The following is a 23191-nucleotide window of genomic DNA, read 5'->3' as shown; positions in this document are numbered from 1 at the left end:
GCATGCACCTATGGACGTTCTCCACTAGGGATGCTCCTGTTACATTGCACGGCTTGACTGTGTTGTGACACGGTGGTGTGTCTGTTTTGCAGGCGAGATTGTACTGTCTAGCGAATCTGTTGGCCGGGTTCTGGTTCTCGTTGTTTGCTGGGGTACTTGCCTCATTGTACTCGCCTCGTTGTACTTGCCTAATTGTGCTTGCGTATGTTGAGCTCTGGCTCTTTGGTCCCGCCTCTCAATTGTCGATCATCAGGTGTACAGCTCCCTGAGCCTACTGGATTCTATCTTCTCTACATTTGTGTCTGTATGGAGTCTGCCTTCACCACATCACTTCCTAGTGCATTCCGCTTACTGACTACTGACACTGAAACAGTTCTTTCTATGTGTCTGTGGCTCAGTTGGGTACTCAGCTTCTGCCTGTGTCCCCTTGTGGGTGTACCACCCTTGTTAAATGATCCATCCTTGTCTACCCTGTCGCTTCCCCACTTGACAGGGTAGCGTAATTGGCTCCTGACAGGGGTGTTAGGTGTTCTGTGTTTTGCTTGGACACTTTGCGTGTATCTAACAGTGACTACTTTGTCCGTGTTTCTTGTTCTTGTTGTACTGGGGGCGCTGCCCCGCATTTCGATGCTTTTTGTTTCTTTTTCAGTGCCTGGGTCTTTTCTCGATCTTTGGACACTCCTTCGTTCCCCCGGTCTGTGTTTGTGTCCTCCTTCCTTGGCTTGGTCTCAGGTCTCTGGACACTCCTTCCTTGCCTCTCTTTGGTGCCTGGGTGCACCCTGATATCCATGGTGTCCCTCTGTATGTGCGACCACCCACACCATGCGTTGTGGTTGGTCGTGTACATTGCATTACCGGCTGCTACTTGGTCTGTATTCCGGTCTTTTCCTTGCCTAGTTCTGTTTTTCTCCCCCACTATGCTACACATGGCTGTAATTACCTAAGTGTAGTTACAGGATGAGAGCTATGCTCGTGGTGTCCCGTCTACCCAGCACTCTTTGTCATAACACTTTGAAGCTACTGACAGTCTTGGCCTCCACCACCTTCTCACCTAACTTGTTCCAACCGTCTACTACTCTGTTTACAAAAGAGAATTTTCTTATATTTCTCCGGCAGCTTTGTTTTGTTAGTTTAAATCTATGAGGTTTTGTTCTTGAAGTTCCAGGTCTTACCAATTCTTCCCTATCAATTTTATTGATTCCTGTCACTATTTTGTACGTAGTAATCATATCGCCTTTGTTTCTTCTATCTTCTAGATTTTGCATATTTAACCCTTAAACTGCGCATGGCATAAATATACGCCATGAGTAACATGTCCCACAGTGCGCATGGAGTATATATACACCATAGGGTGCCAGGCACGATTCAAATGGCCCGCGGCTACACGGGGTTCACAGTAGCTTCCTCAGGGCTCTTGTAAACAGACGCCATTTAAAAAAAAAATCGTGGGCAATATTCTCCAGTGTGAGAGGCACAGTACTGTTGGAGCAACCGATGCTGGCGCATGCAGCATGAGTGAACAGCATTGCTGTTCAGCTTGTGACCACAGCATCGCCAAAAATGTCAAAATAAATATATAACTGCTATTATTTAGAGATGACAATATTACAGAGGACCCCTGACTGTGATAAAAATGACCAGGATTGTGATAATAGCAGGATTGTTGTGATAATTAGCGCTGTGGGAGAAGTGATGCTGAGGGACGGAGGGAGATAGCATCGTTTACTGACTGTGTGGCCACCTGTTACTGTCTTCATTCACCATACCAGCTCAGTGGTTCTCTATGGTGAACACAAATATAGATACTTCTATATAATCTATATCTATATCTATAATCTATCCTATCTATATCTATAATCTATCTTCTATATATATCACAGCCTCCGTGGTGTAGTGGTAAGATACTCGCCTGGCGTTCCGCGAGCGCTATGTCATGGGTTCGTATCCTGGCCGGGGAGGATTTACTGGGCGCTATTCCTTAACTGTAGCCTCTGTTTAACGCAACAGTAAAATGTGTACTTGGATGAAAAAACGATTCTTCGCGGCAGGGGATCGTATTCCAGTGACCTGCCCGAAACGCTACGCGTACTAGTGGCTGTACAAGAATGTAACAACTCTTGTATATATCTCAAAAAAAAAAAAAAAAAAAAAAAAAAAAAAAAAAAAAAAATAATGTGTGTATTAGTGTAATAAGAACAAAAGGATTATGTTGGGAGGAGCCATTTGGGTGACGGAGGTGACGTCGTCTGCATGATTTGTCTGGTTGTATAGAGGGTAGCCACTATGCTCTTTGGGCACTCTACAAGCTTAGGTGTACAGTTACGATGCATACAATATATAGATACTTATATATAATATGTGTGTATATAGTGTAATAACACTGCAAAGTATTGTTGGGGGAAAAAGTTTAGTGCGTGTGACCTTGAATGAGTGAGGGAACCGCCAGCTGTGTGTATAGTGAAGACTCTTAGTGCCTGAACTAACTATATCAGCTTAGTTGTACAGTTGTAATTACCTAAGTGTAATTACCTAAGTGTAGTTACAGGATGAGAGCTACGCTCGTGGTGTCCCGTCTTCCCAGCACTCTTTGTCATATAACGCTTTGAAACTACTGACAGTCTTGGCCTCCACCACCTTCTCACTTAACTTGTTCCAACCGTCTACCACTCTATTTGCGAAGGTGAATTTTCTTATATTTCTTCGGCATCTGTGTTTAGCTAGTTTAAATCTATGACCTCTTGTTCTTGAAATTCCAGGTCTCAGGAAGTCTTCCCTGTCGATTTTATCAATTCCTGTAACTATTTTGTATGTAGTGATCATATCACCTCTTTTTCTTCTGTCTTCTAGTTTTGGCATATTTAATGCTTCTAACCTCTCCTCGTAGCTCTTGCCCTTCAGTTCTGGGAGCCACTTAGTAGCATGTCTTTGCACCTTTTCCAGTTTGTTGATGTGCTTCTTAAGATATGGGCACCACACAACAGCTGCATATTCTAGCTTTGGCCTAACAAAAGTCATGAACAATTTCTTTAGTATATCGCCATCCATGTATTTAAATGCAATTCTGAAGTTAGAAAGCATAGCATAGGCTCCTTGCACAATATTCTTTATGTGGTCCTCAGGTGATAGTTTTCTATCTAGAACCACTCCTAGATCTCTTTCTTTATCAGAATTCTTTAAAGATTTCTCACATAATATATAGGTTGTGTGGGGTCTATGTTCTCCTATTCCACATTCCATAACATGACATTTATTAACATTAAATTCCATTTGCCAAGTGGTGCTCCATATACTTATTTTGTCCAGGTCTTCTTGAAGGGCATGACAGTCATCTAAATTTCTTATCCTTCCTATTATCTTAGCATCATCAGCAAACATGTTCATATAATTCTGTATACCAACTGGTAGATCATTTATGTACACAATAAACTTCACTGGTGCAAGAACTGAGCCCTGTGGTACTCCACTTGTAACATTTCTCCATTCTGATACATTGCCTCTGATTACTGCCCTCATTTTTCTATCAGTCAGAAAATTTTTCATCCATGATAGAAGCTTACCTGTCACCCCTCCAATATTTTCCAGTTTCCAGAACAACCTCTTATGTGGAACTCTGTCGAAAGCCTTTTTTAGGTCCAGATAGATGCAGTCAACCCAACCATCTCTTTCCTGTAATATCTCTGTGGCTCGATCATAGAAACTGAGTAAATTCGATACACAGGATCTTCCAGATCGAAAACCATACTGTCTGTCTGATATTATATCATTTCTCTCTAGGTGTTCTACCCATTTAGTTTTGATTAGTTTTTCCAATACTTTCACTATTACACTTGTCAATGATACAGGTCTATAATTGAGGGGGTCTTCCCTGCTGCCACTTTTGTAGATTGGAACTATGTTAGCCTGTTTCCACCCATCTGCTACGATTCCTGTACACAGGGATGCCTGAAAGATCAGGTGAAGTGGAATGCTGAGCTCAGATGCACATTCTCTCAGAACCCATGGTGAAACGCCATCTGGGCCAGCTGCTTTGTTCTTACCGAGCTCCTTGAGCATTTTTTCCACTTCGTCTCTAGACACCTCTATGTGTTCTATGTTGTTCTCTGGAATTCTTATTGTATCTGGTTCCCTAAAGATTTCATTTTGTACAAACACACTTTGGAACTTTTCGTTTAGTGTTTCACACATTTCCTTTTCATCTTCCGTGAATCTATTTCCCATTTTCAACCTCTGAATATTATCCTTTACCTGCAATTTGTTGTTTATGAATTTATAGAATAGACCTGGTTCTGTTTTACATTTGTCCGCAATCCCTTTTTCAAAATTTCTTTCTGCCTCTCTCCTCACTGCCGTGTAGTTGTTTCTCGCATCTTTGTATCGCTGGTATGTTTGGGGGTTCGGCCTCTTCCTGTATTGATTCCATTTTTGTGTCTTTCGGTCTCTAGCCCTCTCGCAATTTCTATTGAACCAATCCTGTTTCCTAGTTCTGCATCTCTGTTTTGGTATAAATTTTTTTGTGCCTTTATCATATATTTCACAAAACTTGCCATACATCTCATTCACTTCCTTGCCTAGCATCAAGTCTGTCCAATTATACTCACTAAAAAAATTTCTAAGGTCACCATAATGTCCTCTCCTGAAGTCTGGTTTTTCAACTGCTTCAACCTCCTTATTTTCTTCCAGCTTATAACGCATTGCATACTTTATTCCCAAAAAGACATGGTCACTTTTACCCAAGGGAGGAAGGTACTGAATGTCAAATATCTCTTCCTCCTTCCTGGTAAATATCAAATCTAGCATGGAGGGAACGTCCCCTTCCCTCATCCTCGTAGCTTGTTTAACATGTTGATACAAGAATGTTTCCAGGATGAGGTCTACAAATTTACAGGTCCAAAAATCTTCTGTTTTAGCTTCATATGCTTCCCAGTCTATGGATTTCAAGTTGAAGTCACCGACTATCAACAGTCGTGATCTATCGTTATCCGCTCTCGCTATAATCTCTCTCATTGTGTTGAACAAAACATGTAGATACTTATATATAACGTCTGTATTTGTGAATAAAGTATAAAACAGTATGGTGGGAGGAGAAAGTGGGCGAGTGAGGCGTTGTTGAGGGAGTGAGTAGCAACGAGTGGCTGGCTGGTTTGTGGCGGTCACTCCTCGTTGCTTTTCGACTCATAATACCAACTTAGTGGTTCGTTATGGTGACCAAAATATGCAGATACTTATATATAACCTGTGTATAGAGTGTAATTAACAGCAAAATTATTTGTTTATTGTTTTATGAACATAATAATTGAATCACTAATATGCACACCATAATTTTGAGTATAGCAATGATTCACCTCATTTATTATATAAATATATCACACTACACACTATTGAATAATACTACTGTATAAAAACTAAGAAAAAATAAATCAGAGACATTGAAATAATTAGGCAATAATATCTTTGTGACAACTCTCACCTGTCAGCTCGGGTGACGCTGACCGGCTCTGACGACCGCTCTGTCAACACCCACTTTCTGGGGGGAGCCCCATCAGCTCCCCGGAGCTATCCAGGTTGAATGGATATGTATAACTTTCTGGCATCAGTCAAAGTGCAAGGAGTTCTTGCCTACCGGGGACCACGAGGCCGAACCTGGCCCCCTCAGAGAGGCACAAGGGGCAATGGCCTATAGAAACCCCCCTTGTGGTTGGGAGCATTCTATGTCTGCCACCGACCAGGATAGGCACCCAGGAAAATAGGCGCCCCAAAACAAACTCCTATTCTGGTAAAAATATTGCTACCGAAAGCCAAACGAGTGGACAGAACTCTCCAAACAAAATTATAAAACTAGCATGACGTCATCACGTCACCTTGCCATCGTCTGCGCAACCCCCTCTCCCTGGGAGGGGGAAGGGGAAGCCCCAGACCCTCCACGCCGGCGATCCAACTGGCAGTTCTTGGCTGATGGAATTACTGGTCGGTCAAGTGCCTCTGGCTCCGATTTTTGTTTTCAGTTCTGTGCCTTGTGGTGTGGACAGTCTCTACCGGTGGGGTGTGAGCCAGGAGTAAGATTCCACGGTACTCGGGCTGCATGCACCTAGGGCTCTCTTCCCTAGGTGCCCTGTAAGTACTACCCTTGGGGGCTTGGGGCCACCTTCCACAAGTCACCTTGGGTTCTACCTCCGCTGTGTCCTTTACTGCTCAGTACTGGGCTGCCCTTGGAGTCGGCTGAGGTTTTGTTGCCCTGGTTTATCTCTGGGTAGGTCGTAGTTTTTGTCACTGGTAGGAGCGCGGGGTACCGCACAGCTAATGACAGCGGCCGGCTCTGTTCCGCTTGGGTACGTTGTCCTCTTGCGGGTTTTTTCTTTTGTTTTTGTTTTTGCTTGGTGGGGGGTCTGCCTTCGTTCTTGCCCCTTGTGTCCCTTGTGTTCTGGGTATTTTCTGGTGGTACCCCTGCTAGGTCCCCGTGAGTGTACACGTCCCGGGGGTTCAGCTCTTAGAAAGTTGTTTGGTAGCTTTGGGTGCCGGTTAGCAGAACCCTGCCTGGGATTACCTGAGCGCGAGTCCTCTTATAGTAAACGCTCGGGATCCTGGGGAAACCCCTGGGGGCGCGCGGGTCCGATGGATGTGACCCCTGAGTCCCCCCCTCGCTTCCACCGAGTTTGAGGGTTGCTCTCACCCTTTGTCTCTGGGTGCCTCTCTGTTTTGCCTCCGTCTGCTGCCTGTGGGGTCGGTGACACCTTCGACCCGGAGTCCTGCGAGTTTGGTTGCTCGTTGTGGCTCGGTTACCCAGTTGTGCTGACAAAGCGGGTGCGGGCAGCAGGGGCGTTGCACTTGAGCCTTGGTGGTGGCAACGTTCTCATGGTTTCCTCCCCGGGAGCCCCAGGGCTGCCCTGTTGTAGTTCGTTTTGGGACTTGGGGGTGTTGGTTGCTTCAGTTCCATCCACGCCCCCTTGTCTTTCCCCTGGTTCACCCTTCCTGCCTGCATCCGGTTCCTTACCGTCTGTAGGTTCAGGGCGGGGTGTTTGGTGGTGTTGAGACTCGGGCAGTCTCGGGGAATTCCCCTTCCGGGGTAGTGACAGGGGCATTTGAGCCTGTTCCTCCAGCCGTGTTGTACGAGTCTGCCAGTGGGCTCCCTTCATTAGTGTTTTCACGGCTGCCCCGGTTTTCTGGTACGGTCGGGGCTTTGGGGGAACGGCTCGGCCCCGGGGCCTGTCGTGTAGGTTCCCGGGGCTGGGAAGGGGCTGACTTAGGGGGCCTTGGCCCCGTTGGACCCAGTGGGGGTTTTTATCCCCCTCTAGGCGGGGCTTGTGGTTGCGCGGAGTGGGGTTTTTCCTCCCCACTCGCCATACGTGCTGTTGGGCGTCGGCCTCTTCCCGGGCTCGGTTCCTTGGCCTTTGAGTCGGTTGGTTCCGTCCTGTGGGTGGATGTTTCCTCCCACCCCTTTTTGGGACGGTGTTTTCGTCATGTTTCCCCTTTCGATGGGTTTCTGCGTGACTTCTGATCTCGGGTGCGCCAGCGCCTTTGTGTGCCTTCGGGACTAGTGTTGGCTTCCGTGTTCTCGAGGGTACGGGAAGGTTTTTCGCTACTTCCCGCATTATTGGAACGTCTGTCGGCTCCTCGTCCTTGTCGCCCTGTTGGGCTACTTGTCGCCCTGTTGGGCTACTTGTCGCCCTGTTGGGCTACTTGTCACCCTGTTGGGCTGCTTGTCGCCCTGTTGGGCTGCTTGTCGCCCTGTTGGGCTGCTTGTCGCCCTGTTGAGCTGCTTGTCGCCCGGTTGGGTTCCTTTTTGGGCTCTTTGCTTCTTTGGCCGGTTTTATTGTTCCTGCTTCCTCTTTTGGCTACTTTTCTCGTGCAGTAGTCCTGGCTGGCGCCTTCCCGCAGGGAGGGTGTGCGGTTCGGCCAGCGTGTTATGCGCATGCGCCGTGGAGTTTGTTTTGGTCTGGGCGGTGTTTCAGTGCTGGTGTTTTGCGCCCTTTTTTGCTACAGTGCTTTGCCTCTTGTTCTTCTCCCTGGCTGCGGTATGTGCCCCTTTGCGCCGGGGGTGTCCTGGTTCCCAGTTGTGGGGAGGACACCGCGGTTTTCCCTGTGTCATGGGTGTGGACCGCCTCCTTCGCCTCTCCCTGCTCTCCTGCGGGTCCGGCAGGGTCCGGCTCTGGCGTCTTCACCTGGCGGTGCTCCCAGGTTCTTCTGGGCACGGTTGAGTCGTGTCAAGTTCGTGCCACCATTCGCCAGGTGAGTTTCTGCGGTCTGGCGTCTTTTGGCCGGGCGCTGGATGCGGTGTTGTTTATATACCTGTCTTTATTTAGGTATGTTTTTGTACGACTGAGACCGTTCGCACACCAGTGACTGTCCCTTTATCACCCCTTCCTGTCCCCCTCATGTGCATGTCCAACCCATGCTGGAGTCATTCAGGGGACCCTCCTTTTTAATGTTGTGAGGTGTGGGGGTTGTAGGGTTGGTTCTGTACTCACCTGGTGAGGCTCCTGGCTGTGCTTGCAGGATTTGAGCTCTGGCTCTTGGGTCCCGCCTATCTGGTAGAACTTGCGGGATAGTACCTGTGGAGTGCAGTGGTGCTATTGGTCGGGCCGGGGGTGTGTCGTTTTTGTGTTCAGTGGCGGCCCTCCGCTGTTGTTTGCGTGCCACGGAGTTTGGGTCCAGAGCGCGTTTTGCGTTGATCCGGTTCTGTTCTTCCCGGTTCGCGGGTGATAGTGTCCCAGGTGGTCAGCCGTGTTCTTGCGGCTAAGCTGCCTGTGTTCTTCCCTCATGCCTGTGGCGTTCGTGGCTTCGCTGCTCTCGCTGCCGTCTGGGCGACGTGGCCTTGCGGTCTTTCGGGCATGGATTTTTGGTGTTCGTGCAGGGGCCTTGCTGCTCGTGGTTCTCGTGTTGTTCCCGGGATTTTCGGGGCTGTGGCGCCTTGGGTTGGCGTTTGCTGCCGGTTGTCTCGCCTCCTTGGGGGGTGCGTGGTGTCTGCCTCCCGGTTCTATCCCTTTGACCTTCCTCTGTGGGTAGTTAGCTCCGGGGAGCCGACGGGGCTCCCCCCAGAAAACCAGCGTTGAATGTAATGAAACGCCATTTTCTGGGTGAGACCCGGAGGCTCCCCGGCAACCCTCCCTCCCTCCGGTCGGCGTTTTTCGCGTGTTTTGACATCCAGCCTCAGAACTGATGGGTGGATAGCCGGCGTGGGAGGTCTGGGGCTCCCCCTTCCCCCTCCCAGGGAGGTGGGAGCTGTGCAGACAGCGGCGCGGTGACGTATGACGTCATACTAGTTTCCTTGTTTTCTGTTGAAGAGTTCTATCCACTAGTTCGGCTTTAGGTAGCAATTTTCACCAGAATAGGGATTTGTTTTGGAATGCTTACCTTTCTGGATGCTTGACCCGTTCGATGGCAGACATAGAATGCTTCCAAGCACACGGGGGTTTCTATAGGCCATTGCTCCCCTTGCCTCTCTGAGGGGGCCAGGTTCTGGCTCGTGGTCCCCGGTAGGCCCTAGAACTCCATACACATGACTGATGCCAAAGTCTGACATTAGCATATCAGCCGGTAAAGCTCCGGGGAGCCTCCAGGTCTCACCCAGAAAATGGCGTTTCATTACATTCAACGCTGGTTTTTTAAGGGTAAAAATTTTGTATGGATTATTTTATCTTTAAATTTGAAGTTAAGTCATTAGTACTTAAAGTGAAATTGTGACATCAAAATGCAAGAACTCGGTTACAATTACTAGTAATGAATTCCAGATACTTGAGAGTAACATTTGATGTATTTCCTTATCAGTGAACAAGCTTTTCTTTTATTTAATGTTTGTATTTCATTGAAATATGAAAGCTTGTGAAAAAAAGCTTTCTAAATATGTATTAATAACCAAGTTGTAAGTTTAGATATATTTTGTTGGTGTTGGGTATTCCTAGCATGTAGAATAGAACTCAGTAGTGCTGGCAACCATGCATAAGTGGTAAATAATTTAAGACTGGTTGTTCACAATTTTCAGCTAATGTCCTATCTGTCTTTATGGAATTTCTATATTTACTTGCAGGGTCATCTTCTATGGCAACTGTGTGTGGTGGAAGTCTGGCCCTAATGGATGCAGGTGTCAACATATCTGCGCCAGCAGCTGGGATTGCAATTGGCTTGGTCACACGCTATGATGACAGTAATAAGCTCCAAGATTATAAGATTTTGACTGACATCTTGGTAAGAATGTGTAACAAAACAAACGAAAAGACCAGTGCTCACCAGACCAGCCAGGGGGTGCTGGGGTTCGTCTTTCCGTCGGGCCCACAGCATAGAGCGGGAGTTCATGGCGGTGTGGTTTTCGCTTTGGAGGGTTCAGGTCACCCACGGGTCTACGATCCGGCTCCCCGGTGGTCCATTGGCTGAACCGAGGGGGTTCGATGCAGTCCTTGGCTTCGGGTTACTCGTCTACTGAGTTCTCGGGGTTTGGCTTTCCTGGCCATTCACATTCGGGGTGTGTCCAATGTTCTGGCGGATGGCCTGTCTCGGTTCATTCCCCTGTCCACAGAATGGACGGTCGACGCCGACTCATTCAGTTGGCTCTGCCAAACGTTCAGGCACTCGGGGATGAACCTCTTTGCGTCGGCATGGTCGAGGCATCTTCCGGTATATGTTGCGCCCTTCCCCGACTGCGAGGCTTTGGGGTCGATGCCTTCCAGCAGGACTGGTCGAAGTTGGGGTTCCTGTACCTCTTCTCCCCGGTTCAGCTATTGCTCCAGGTCCTGGCTTGCTTGGAGACTTACCAGGGGGAAGAGAAGTCCTCTTGGCCCCATGGTGGCTGGCCCAGCCTGGGTTTCAGGCACTGCTTGGTGACCGAACCTGGAGATTTTCCGCAGCTCCATCTTTTTCAGCAGATCGCTCTGGTCCATTACAAGACTGGTTCGATCTTCTCTTCGAGTCATCACGTTTGGTCTTTTTGACTTGTGTCTGTCACCATCTGTATAGTGATCTTTGATGGTGTCCCACCTGTGGGCTTCGTCTCAGCAGCAGTATGAAGTTTCCTGGCGTTCCTTCCGGTTCTTTTTGTCTCTTCGTCGCTGTACTTCGCTTTTGATTAAGGCTGTTTTGTCCTTTCTCTCGTGGCTGTTTCAGAACCATCATCTTATGCCAAATACTATCGCCTCGAATCATGCGGCGTTGGCGGAGCCGCTGCAGCTTGTTTTCGGTTTTGATGCTTCTTCTGCACCATTTCGCAAGCTGTTTTGGGGGTTGTCACCTCTGGTCTGCTCATGCACCGCCTGAGCCGTCCTGGTCTTTGGACAGAGTGCTCTCTTTCTGTGGGGGAGCCCCTTAGGCTCTCTGGAGCTTATCCAGGCTGATATGCTAATGTCAGACTTTGGCATCAGTCATGTGTATGGAGTTCTTTGGGCCTACCGGGAACCACGGCCAGAACCTGGCCCCCTCAGAGAGGCAAGGGGAGCAATGGCCTATAGAAACCCCTGTGTGGTTGGAATTATTTTTATGTCTGCCATCGACCGGGTCAGGCACCCAGAAAGGTAAGCGTCCTAAAACAAACCCCTATTCTGGTGAAAATTGCTACCACAATCCGAACAAGTGGATAGAACTCCTGTAAAAGAAATGAGCAAACGATCATGATGTCACACGTCGCTGCGCCACTGTCTGCGCAGCTCCCCTCTCCCTGGGAGGGGAAAGGGGGAGCCCCAGACCTACCACGCCAGCTATCCACCATCAGTTCTTTGGCTGATGCTAGAGGCTGAGGTCGTGTGCTCCGGCTCCGGTGGTTGTTTCTGCACTGTACCTAGAGTGTGGTGACTGTCTTCTAGGTGGTGCGTGAGTCAGGAGTGATTCTCCAGTACTCGGGCTGCATGTGCCTAGGGTTTCCTTCCCTAGGTGCCCTGTGAGTACTGCCCTTGGGGCTTGGGGCCACCTTCCACAAGTTCCTTGGGTTCTGCCTCTGCTAGGCCATTTACTGCTTGGTTTTCAGCCGCCCTTTGTGTGCTCGGGTGTTCTGTCTCCCTTGTTTGCCTTAGGGAGTAGGGGGGGAGTAGAAGAACTCCCAAAACCCCATCAACCAGGTATCAACCAGGGTTAGGGGCAGTTTGCACTGGTGGGGCGCAGGGTATTGTACAGCTTGTTTTCACCAATCATAGCGGCCAGCTCTGTTCCGCCTGGGTACGCTGTCGTCTTGCGGGGTTTTCTTTTTTCTTTTTGTTTGTCTGCCTGGTGGGGGGGGGGTCTGCCTTAGTTCTTGCTCCCTGTGTCCCCTGTGTACTGAGTATTCTTCCTTCTTCTGGTGATTTCCCCTGCTAGGTTCCCGTGAGTGTACACGTCCCGGGGGTTCAGTTCTTAGAAGGTTGTTTGGTAGACTTGGGCGCCGGTTAGCAGATACCCTGCCTGGGATTACCTGAGCGCTAGTCCTATTATAGTAAACGCTCAGGACCCTGGGAAACCCCTGGGGGCATGCAGGTCCGATGGATGTGACCCCGGAGTCCCCCTTCGCTTCCAGCGAGTTTGAGGGTTGCTCTGTCCCCTTGTCTCCGGGTGACTCTCTCTGTCTTTGCCTCCGTCTGCTGCCTGTGGAGTTGGTGACACCTTCGGCCCGGAGTTCTTTGAGTATTGTTGCTTATTTGTGACTCGGTTACCCAGTCTTATGCTGACTATGCAGGTGCAGGCAAGCACCGGCGTTGCACAATGAGCTTCGATGGTGGCAACACTCTCGGTTGTTTGCTCCCCAGAAGCCCCGAGGCTTCCCTGTTTTGGTTGGTGTTGGTTGCTTTGGTTCCTTCCATGCCCCTTGTCTTTTCCCTGCTGTGGTCTAGTCTGGGGTCCCCCCCCCCCCTCCTACCTGCATCCAGATCCTTACCGTCTGTGGGTTCGGGGTCGGGGCAGGGCTTTGTTGGTTTTGAGACTCAGGCGATCTCGGGGGAATTTCCCTTCTGGGGTAGCGACGGGGGAATTCGAGCCTGTTCCTCCAGCCGTGTTGTATGAGTCTGCCAGTGGGCTAACTTCCTTAGTATTTTCGTGGCTGCCCCAGTTTTTTCTTGTGGGCTTTGGGGGGACGGCTCGGCCCCGGGGTTGGGGAGGGGCTGCCTTGGGGAGCCTAGGGCCTCGTTGGACCCCGCCAGGGTTTTTCTACCCTCTGGGCGGGGCATGCAGTTATGCGGAATGGGGTTTTTCCTCCCCCCCTTTCCATACGAGTTGTTGGTTGTCGGCCCCTCCCCGGGCTCAGTTCCTTGTCCCCTTGAGTCTGTTGGTTCCGTCCTGTCGGTGGGGTGCTCTTCTCCGTTCTTCCCCCCTTTTTCTTGGGATGGGACTTCTCTGTCATGCTCCCCTCTTCTTGGGGGTTCTGCGTGATTTTTGGTCTTGGGTGCAACTGTGCCTTTATGTGCCTTCGTAACTTGTGCTTGCTTCTGTGAGTTCTCGAAGATTCAGGAAGGTTTTATGCTACTTCCCATATTATTGGAACGTCTGTCATCTTTCGGTGTGGCTTTCCTCCGGTCCTTTCTAGGGCCTATTGGTCCTCTTCTGTGCTTATTCTTGGTTTTCAACCCTGTCTTGTTCTTTTGTTGCTGTCTCTTTTCTCTGCGCTCTGTCTCGGCACTGCTCATTTTCTTTACATACTCCTAGTCCGGGATGCAAGATTGGGTTATTTGTAGCCCAATTGGGTTCCCGATTAGGTTCATTGTATTCATTTCATAAGCCGGCTATGTATGTCGCTGCTTACTCCTTTTTTGGCTCCTGTCCCATGAGCTGGGCTGTTTCTTCTATTTAGCGGCTCACTCGGGTCATGAACTGTTTGGCTACTTTTCTTGTAAAGTAGTCCTAGTTGGCACCTTCCCGCTGAGTGGGTTGTGCTGTGTGGGTTTGGTCTGGGCGGTGTGCGCCTGTGCTGGTGTTTTGCATCCTTTTCTCTTGAGTGCTTCGCCTCTCACTCTTCTCCATTCTTCGGTCCTTGCCCGTAGCTACTGGGATGTTCTGGATTTGCAGCAATGGGGTGGACACCGGGGTTTTCCCTGTGTCATGGGTGTGGGGCGCCTCTTTTGACTCTACCCTGCTCTCCTGGGTGTGCGGCTCTGGCCTTCTTTCCCTGACGGTGCTCCAGAGATCTTCTCTGCTACGTTGTGTCGTGACACGTTCGTGCCTACGTTCGGCAGGTGAGTTTCTGCAGTCTGGCGTCTCTTTCGGCCAGGCGCTAGTTCATGGTTTTTGGATACGAATATAAGACCGTCAGCACACAGGTGACTGCCGAGGGCCTGTTGGCCCATACGTGCCAGCTCCTATTTCTACATGTCCAGTCCCACTCATATGCATGTCCAACCCATGCTCGAATCGATCAAGGGACCTTACCTCATCTGTGTTACGAAGTACGGTGGTTGAGGTGCAGGTTATGTACTCGCCTAGTTGTACTCACCTGGTTGTGCTTGCAGGGGATTGAGCTGTGGCTCTTTGGTCTCGCCTCTCTGCTGTCAATCGCCTGGTGTGCAGGTTCCTGGGCCTGCTGGCCTCTATCATATCTACATTTGAACCTGTCTAGAGTCAGCCTCCACCACATCTCTGCCTAATGCACATGTGCATTAGTAACATGTACCACAGTAACATGTTATATAATCACATGTTATGTTATCACAACAACATATAAGTTGGAAGTGAATATTATAAATATAGAATACTAGAAATATAGAATAGTGGCAAGAGGCGGCATCAGTGGTTATAAATCGGGTAACTGGAAACTGGTGACATCAACCTGGGACAACAAGAGGTCACCTGTACTGACCAGGGACCAGCCTCGCTACCCTACGCTAAGTACCTGCCATAAAGTTTGAACAAAATAACATACATAATATTACAAATATACAGTATACATATAATATTATAAATATTAAACATATAAATATATATACATATATATTGTTACAAATATACAATATACATATAATATTATAAATATATAGATATATACAACAAAACAAGGCAATATGCGAGTAAATAAACAAATTTGTGGCCACTGTAACAACTCCTTAAAGACGAAGGTAACGGGAATTGAATGTTATATCTGTAAGACTAGATTCCATTCGGCTTGTACAGGAGTGAGTAACACTACGGCACTGAGAGCTGGTCACTTGCTGGTGTGTAAAAATGACCTGCCAGCTTGGAATATCGTAAAAAACCTTCTAGATAACATGACGCATGATCGGAAAACATCATTCATTGGAAGCCTACCAGCCATCCAGAAGGAGTGGGAAAGGAACAACAATTCTAATATACAAGGGGCGGAGGCTATGGTCAGGGATGAAACTGAGGCTGAAACTCAGGAAGTTGTAAACTCTGACTCAGTAGGCCAGGATGTAGATGACAGTAAACTAGAGAGTGTACCAGACAGCACAGACAGCTCGATAGGTACAGACACTACGACGGTTCCCGATAGAGCAACTCAGAACAGAAGGACAGACTTATGCAAATTTTATGCAAAGAGCATATGCAGACATAGATATGCTGGTAATAAGAAAGGATTAGAATGCAGTTACCAACATCCCAAAAAATGTTTAAATATGCTTAGGAAAGGTGAATGTCGATTTGGATCAATATGTAGGTTTTTCCATCCTGACATGTGCCAAACCTCACTGGAGGACAGAAAATGCTATGACCTCAGCTGCCCACACTTTCACGTGAAAGGCACGGAACGCTACATAAAGAGTGGCAAGCAGGATAATGAATTTGAAGGAAACTCTATAAATTTTTTATACCAGACCGGCAGAGAATTCAAAAGGAGCAGCATGGAGAATGTATGGAACTGGATGCCAGATCCACTTGCATTCCAGAATTACAGATACAATTACCCACCGAAAGGGAACTACAACTACGACAGACAACTGCCCTACAACAATCAGTACTGGTCAGAACAAACTCATTATGTCCACGAATAATGGGCTTGCCGAAAAAGTCTCCCATTCAAACTATCACTAATAGAGTAACCTCATTCATCTTTGCCAACATACAAGGACTGAAAACAAGAACAAACAACAAAGTACAGTTCATAAATGGCCTCCTCACGGAGTCAAATGCAGTATTTGGAGCTTTCACAGAAACCCATGCAGGGGAATTGTTGGACAGTGAGATCTGGATTCCAGGATATAACCTATACAGGTGTGATAGGAAAATTAGGTCACATGGAGGAGTGGGTCTGTATATTAGGGAAGACCTTGTATGCGCGGAGCTCCTAAACGTTACAAATGAGGTGGTAGAGGTACTGGGATTAAAAATAGAGAAAATAAATTTAGTGATTATTCTAATATACAAACCGCCAGATGCAACGGCTGAGGAATTCACAGAACAGATAAGCAAAATAGAGAATAGCCTTGATAATTTGGAGAACCCGATACCTGATATTATCTTCCTAGGTGACTTCAACTTGCCTAGTCTCAGGTGAAAAATAGCAAACAATAATATTATACCAGGAAATCTATCAGGACCTAACCAACCACAGATTGGAGAACTACTTAGATTCTGTGACACATTTTCACTCAATCAGCAGATATCGGAGCCAACGAGAAATGAAAATATTCTAGATCTGGTCTTTATGAACAATGAAGACATTATCAGAGACATTACAATATCAGATACCACATACTCAGATCACAAGCTCATTGAAGTGCAAACGACCATCAATACTCAGAATAGACCTAAAACGTTGATAAAGCGAGAGGGGCTATTCAGTAAATTCAATTTTAATAATAAAAGGATAGACTGGGAGATAATAAACAGGGAACTTACAAACATTCCATGGGGAACTGTTCTAAGTAATACAAGTCCTACAGAAGGAATAGAAAAACTGACTTCATTAGCGTATCAAGTCTGTCTGAAACATGTTCCTTTGAGGAAAGCCAGAAAGAGATCTAACGTAGAATGAGAACGCAGACGACACTAAACAAACACAAAAATGAGGTCAATGGGAATAACTGGAAAAGTAGGACGCTGGATACTCAATTTCCTGTCGAACAGAACACAAAGAGTAACAGTCAATCAGATAAAATCGAGTCCAAGTGATGTTAAAAGCTCTGTACCTCAAGTTACAGTCCTTGCACCGCTACTGTTCCTTATTCTCATATCTGATATAGACAAAAATACACGTCACAGCTTCGTGTCGTCCTTTGCAGATGACACAAAAATCAGCATGAAAATTACCTCTGCTGAAGACATTGAAAAACTACAAGTAGATGCCAACAAAGTTTTCGATTGGGCAGCAGAAAATAACATGATGTTTAACCGGGATAAATTTCAGATGCTCAGGTACGGCAAAAATGAGGATCTGAAACATAATACAGGGTACAAAACACAATCGAATCTTCCCATAGTAGAAAAACAGCATGTCAAGGATTTGGGAATAATGATGTTCGACGATCTAACGTTTAGGGAGCATAACCAAGCAAATATCGCGACAGCCAGAAAAATGATCGGATGGATTACGAGAACTTTCAAATCCAGGGATCCCATCACAATGGTTGTACTGTACTCTTCAAGTCACTTGTGTTGTCTTGTCTCGATTACTGCTCAGTACTCACTTCCCCCTTCAGAGCAGGAGAGATTGCTGAAATAGAGGGAATACAGAGAACATATACGGCACGCATAGACGAGATAAAACACCTAAATTATTGGGATCGTCTCAAAGCTCTCCAAATGTACTCTCTAGAAAGGAGACGAGAGAGATACCAAATAATATACACATGGAAAATACTGGAGGGCCAGGTCCCAAATCTACGCAGTAAAATAACAACGTACTGGAGTGAACGATATGGAAGAAAATGCAAGATTGAACCAGTGAAGAGCAGAGGTGCCATAGGCACAATCAGAGAGCACTGTATAAACATCAGAGGTCCGCGGTTGTTCAACGTCCTTCCAGCAACTATAAGAAATATTGCTGGAACAACCGTGGACATCTTCAAGAGAAAACTGGACGGTTTTCTAAGAGAAGTTCCGGATCAGCCGGGCTGTGGTGGGTATGTGGGCCTGCGGGCCGCTCCAAGCAACAGCCTGATGGACCAAACTCTCACAAGTCGAGCCTGGCCTCGGGCCGGGCTTGGGGAGTAGAAGAACTCCCAGAACCCCATCAACCAGGTATCAACCAGGCTGCTTTCCGGAGGGGTCCTTGGGTTTTTGATGGTTGGTTGGTTTGGCCTGGGGTGCGACATGTATTGTCCGGTTACGGCGTTTCGCCGTTAGCTGAGTGCCGTGACTGGAGATTTGCTTTGGGTTGATCTGGTTTCCCTCGTTCCCTGTTCCCAGGCTTGGGTCTCCTAGGTTGACAACAGGATTAAATCTAGCCAGCCTGTGGTCTATCCTCGCGCTCGTGCCATTCGGACATTTGCAGCTTTTGCTGCCATGTTTGGTAATATGTGTTAGGCTCAATTCGTGCACGGGGATTTGGGGGTCATACAGATTCCTGGCCGCCCATTATTTTTGTGAGCATGTCTGCTCCTGGGTGTTCTTGGGTTGCTTTGGGTCGCAGGTTGCAATCTGTTGTCTCGACTCCGTGTTGCGGAGTTTGTGGCGACCACCTCCCGGGTCAGCCTTTCTTTTCCTTCTCATTGGGTATCTCTCCAGGGAGCCGTAGGGGCTCCCCACAGAAGACCAGCGTTGAATGTAATGAAACGCCATTTTCTGGGTGAGCCCTGGAGGCTCCCTGGCAACCCTTCCTCCCAGCGGTCCGCGTTTTTTCGCGTTTGTTGAAGCTTAGCTTCCGAACTGGAGTGCTTTGCAGCCGGCACGGTGAGGTCCGGGGCCATCACCCAGCCCACCCCCTCCACGAGAGGGAAGGGGGTGAGCTGTATCTGCAGGCAGCCTTGGTCAGTTGTCGGCCTATGTCTAAGTTGATGCTCCGGGGGGCTCGCGGGGGGCCTTCCCGGAAGGGTCGTGCCAGGGCTTGGGGGTCTTTTCGTCGGGGTAGGCCTTTGGTGCCAGATTCGGGGCTGGTGGCGCCTTCGGTTCCGGCTGTGGCTGGATGGAGTGGGGTCCGTCCTAATCGCCGCCTTGGTTCTCGCAAGGCGCGTCGGCCCTTTTGCGGTTCGTCCCATTGACGGGGTGATGGAGAGGGGGGGGGGGCGGCTTGCCCAGTTTGCCCACCCCTGGTCCCACGATTCATGGGCTTTTCGGGTCGTTTCGGCCTGTGGTGGCGTTGGGTGGCTCTTCCTCCTTCGGGGGGTTCAGGGCTGGTGGGGCAGGCCTCTTCTGCTCTCTGTTGGGTCATCTCGGAGTGGGTTCGCTTGGGCGTGGTCGAAACGACGTCGTCCCTCAGGTGGGTTTCCCGCCTGTTTCTGGTCCCGAAACGGGACTGCAGACCTCCGGTTCATTCTGGACTTGTCCTGTCTGAACCCGTGGGTTTTGTGCCCCTCCTTTCGGATGACTACACTGTCCCAGGTCTGTCTTCTTTTGGAGAGGGGCTCTTGGATGGTGTCCCTGGATCTCAAGGACGCGTATTGGCACGTCCCAGTTCATCCGGGGTTCAGGGACTGGCTTGGTTTTGTTGTGGGGCGTCAAGGTTACCACTTTCGTTGTCTTCCCTTCGGGTTGAATCTGGCGCCACGCGTTTTCACACGCCTCACTCGGGTTGTGGTGGCCCGCCTGCATCTGCTAGGTGTTCGGGTGCTGGCCTATCTCGACGACAGGTTGGTTTGGGCTTCCAGCCAGTCCGCGTGTCTTCTCGCCACAGATTTGGTTGTTTCCCAGCTCGCCGGGTTCGGGTTCTTGGTGAACTTGAGGAAGTCCCATCTGGTACCTTCTCGGGTTCGGTCTTGGCTGGGTCTGGTTTGGGACGCTTGCGCTGCTTCCTTGTCTCTTCCTCCGGCAGCTCTCTTGCGCCTGCGGTCCCGCCTTCGCCCGTTTCTGAGGGGTTCCCGGGTCACAAGGCGGTTGCTCGAGAGTTTGTGCGGGAGCCTGAACTTTGCCATGATGGTTTACCCGCCGGGTCTGGAGTGGCTTCGTCGGCTGTTCTGATTCCTTCCGGGCCGGCCCTTCCACCTCTCTCGCGATCGTTGGGTTCGACCTCCGGGGGCTTTGCATCGGTTGCTGCGTCGCCGGCTTCCTCTTCGGGTTTTTCGGGGTTCAGTGCCTTGGCGCCTACCAGAGCCCTCGCTCGATGTGTACACAGATGCGTCGACTCTTGGCGTTTTGTGACCAGTGCTCACCAGGCCAGCCAGGGGCGGTGGAGTCCATCCTTCCGTCGGGCTCACAGCACGGTGCGGGAGTTCACGGCGGTGTGGATGTCGCCCCAGAGGATTCAAGTCGCTCGCGGATCGACGATCAGGCTCCATTCAGACTGCTCCCCGGTGGTTCATTGTTTGAACCGCAGGGGTTCGAAGCAGTCCTTGGCTCTTTGGGGCTGGTCACTTCGGGTGACTCATCTGCTGAGTTCTCGGGATTTGACTTTTCTGGCGGTTCATGTCCGGGGGATCTTCAACGTCCTGGCGGACGGCCTGTCCAAGTTCCGGCCCCTTTCCAGAGAATGGACGGTCGATGCCAACTCCTTCAGTTGGCTGTGCCGGATGTTCGGGACTCTGGATGTGGATTTCTTCGCGTCGGCGTGGTCGAGGTGTCTCCCGGTTTATGTGGCACCCTTTCCCGACAGTGAAGCCGTCGGGGTCAACGCCTTCAGGCAGGACTGGGTGAGGTGGGGTTACCTGTACCTCTTTCCCCCGGTTCCACTGTTGCTCCAGGTCCTCACTCACTTGGAGACTTACCGAGGTCGAGTTGTCCTTCTGGCTCCTTGGTGGCCAGCCCAGCCTTGGTTTCAGGTGCTGCTTGCTCGGTGTCCGAACCCGAGGGTCTTCCCGCGGCTCCACCTCTTTCAGCGGATCGGTCCAGCCCTGTACGAGGCTGGTTCCATCTGGTGTTTTTGACTCGGGTTTATCATTCCTTGTATGGTGCGCAGGTGGCTTCTATGTTGGTCTCCCACCTGCGTGCTTCGTCTCAGCGACAGTATGAGGTTTCCTGGCGGTTCTTCCGTTTTTTTCTATCAATGCGTCGGTGTTCTTCGGTCTTTGATAGGGTTGTGCTGTTCTTTCTCTCTTGGTTGTTTCAGGACCGTCATCTTATGCCGAATATTGTCGCTTTGTATCGTGCTGTGTTGGCGGAGCCGCTTCAGCTTGCTTTTGGTGTTGGTGTTACTTCCGCCCCGTTTTGCAAGTTGTCTCGTGCGTTGTTTCACCTCTGGCCTGCTCATGCGCCGCCTGAGCCATCTTGGTCTTTGGACCGCATGCTCTCGTTTCTCTCTTTGCCTCGGTTTGTTGTGGCCCTTTCCATTCGGGATTGCATTTCTAAGGCTCTTTTTCCTGTTGGCATTGGCCTCGGGGGATCGGGTTGACGAGCTTCATGCTCTCTTCTGGCGCCGGGGTTTCTGCTCTTTCGGTCCTGGTGGTCGTTGTGTTCTTTTGCAGCCGTCTCCCTCTTTTCTGGCGAAGAATGAGATGGCTGCATTCCGGAGGGGGCCGTGGGTTGTTGATGCCTGGTTGGTCAGGCCGGGGGTGCATCATGTGTTGTGTCCGGTTGCGGCTCTCCGCCGTTATTTGCGCGCCACAGCTTCCGTTGCCGGGGATGCACTCTGGGTTGATCCGGTTTCCCTTCTTCCCTGTTCCCGGGTGCGGGTCTCTCAGGTTGTCCGCTGTGTTATTAAGTGCTCAGCCTGCGGTTTTCCCCCGGACCCACGACATTCGTAAATTTGCTGCTTTGGCGGCTGTCTTTGGCAACATGTCTTGCGTGGACATTCGGGCCCGGGGGTTTTGGAGATCGAACAGGGTCCTGGCCGCTTGCTACCTGGTGAATGTTCCTGGGCCTCGTCAGGCCTGCGTTGCTTTGGGTCGGCGGTTGCAGCCAGTTGTCTTGACTTCGCGTTGAGGAGTGAGGACGGCCCGCCGCCCGGGTAAGTCCCTGGTTTTTCCTTATCTTTGGGTAGTTAGCTCCGGGGAGCCGAAAGGGCTTCCCCCAGAAAACCAGCGTTGAATGTAATGAAACGCCATTTTCTGGGTGAGTTCTGGAGGCTCCCTGGCATCCCTCCCTCCCTCCGGTCGGCGGTGTTTTTTGCGTTTTTGACATTCAACCTAAGAACTAATGGTTGGGTCGCCGACGGTGGGGTCTGGGGCTTCCCCCTTCCCCCTCCCGGGGAGGGGGGGTTGCACAGACGGCGGCGTGGCGACGTGATGACGTCATGATGGTTATCTAATTTTCGCTTAGGGAGTTCTGTCCACCTATTTGGTCTTCGGTCACAATAGTTTACCGGAATAGGGGTTTGTTTTGGGGCACCTACCTTTCTGGGTGCCTATCCCGGTCGATGGCAGACACAGAATGCTCCCGATCATACGGGGGGTCTCTATAGGCCATTGCTCTTTGTGCCTCTCTAGAGGGGGCCAGGTTCTGGCTCGTGGTCCCCGGTAGGCAAGAACTCCATGCATTGACTGATGCCAGAAAGTTATACATTATATATCCATTCAGCCTGGATAGCTCTGGGGAGCCTCTGGGCTCACCCAGAAAATGGCATTTCATTATATTCAATGCTGGTTTTTTGGGTGCCTATCCCCTGTTGATGGCAGATAAGGAAAACTCCCAATCACAGGGGGGGGGGGGGAGGTTCCAGGGCCATTGCTCCCTGAAACCTCTCTGAAGGGGCCAAGTTCAGGCGCTGGTCCCTGGTAGGTCTGAACTCCTTAGCTAATGTCCCAGTCTAATATAATATACATTAGCTCGATAAGTTCTAGAGAGCCTCCGGGGCTCACCCAGAAAATGGCATTTCATTACATTCAGCGCTGGTTTTCTGTGGGGAGCCCCTACGGCTCCCTGGAGCTTATTGGGCTAATGTATGTTATATTAAACCGGGACATTAGCTAAGGAGTTCAGGCCTACCAGGGACCAGCGCCAGAACCTGGCCCCTTCAGAGAGGTTTTAGGGAGCAATGGCCCTGGAAAACCCCCTTGTAGTTGGGGGTTTTCCTTATCTGCCATCAACCGGGGTTAGGCACCCAGAAAGGTAGGCATAACAAAACAAACCCCACATGGTAAAAAACTATAACAAAAACCGAACAGAGAGATAGAAACTCCCTACAATCCCAAGGAAACAAGCAAACAAGCAAACATCACACTTTACTGCCGTGCCAATCGTCCGTGCAGCCCTCCCCGCCCCGAGAGGGGGAGGGGGAACCCCGGACCTACTGCGCCGGCTGCCTAGCTTCAGTTCGTAAGCTAATGTCAAC

General features: G+C 49.7%; 1 protein-coding gene across 3 annotated transcripts in view; it reads left to right on the top strand.

Moving 5' to 3' along the window:
- PNPase (polyribonucleotide nucleotidyltransferase 1) overlaps positions 1 to 23191 on the top strand; it is a 343937-nt gene that overhangs the window by 221960 nt on the left and 98786 nt on the right. For all 3 annotated transcript variants that reach the window (XM_045767790.2, XM_045767791.2, XM_069318828.1), the window contains one exon: positions 10022 to 10179. In XM_045767790.2, coding sequence (XP_045623746.1) covers positions 10022 to 10179 — 158 coding nt within the window. The remainder of the gene's footprint in view (positions 1 to 10021; positions 10180 to 23191) is intronic.

The sequence above is a fragment of the Procambarus clarkii genome, chromosome 91, assembly GCF_040958095.1.
Source record: "Procambarus clarkii isolate CNS0578487 chromosome 91, FALCON_Pclarkii_2.0, whole genome shotgun sequence".
Lineage (NCBI taxonomy): Eukaryota > Metazoa > Arthropoda > Malacostraca > Decapoda > Cambaridae > Procambarus > Procambarus clarkii.
This window is presented reverse-complemented; position numbering and strand designations above follow the sequence as displayed.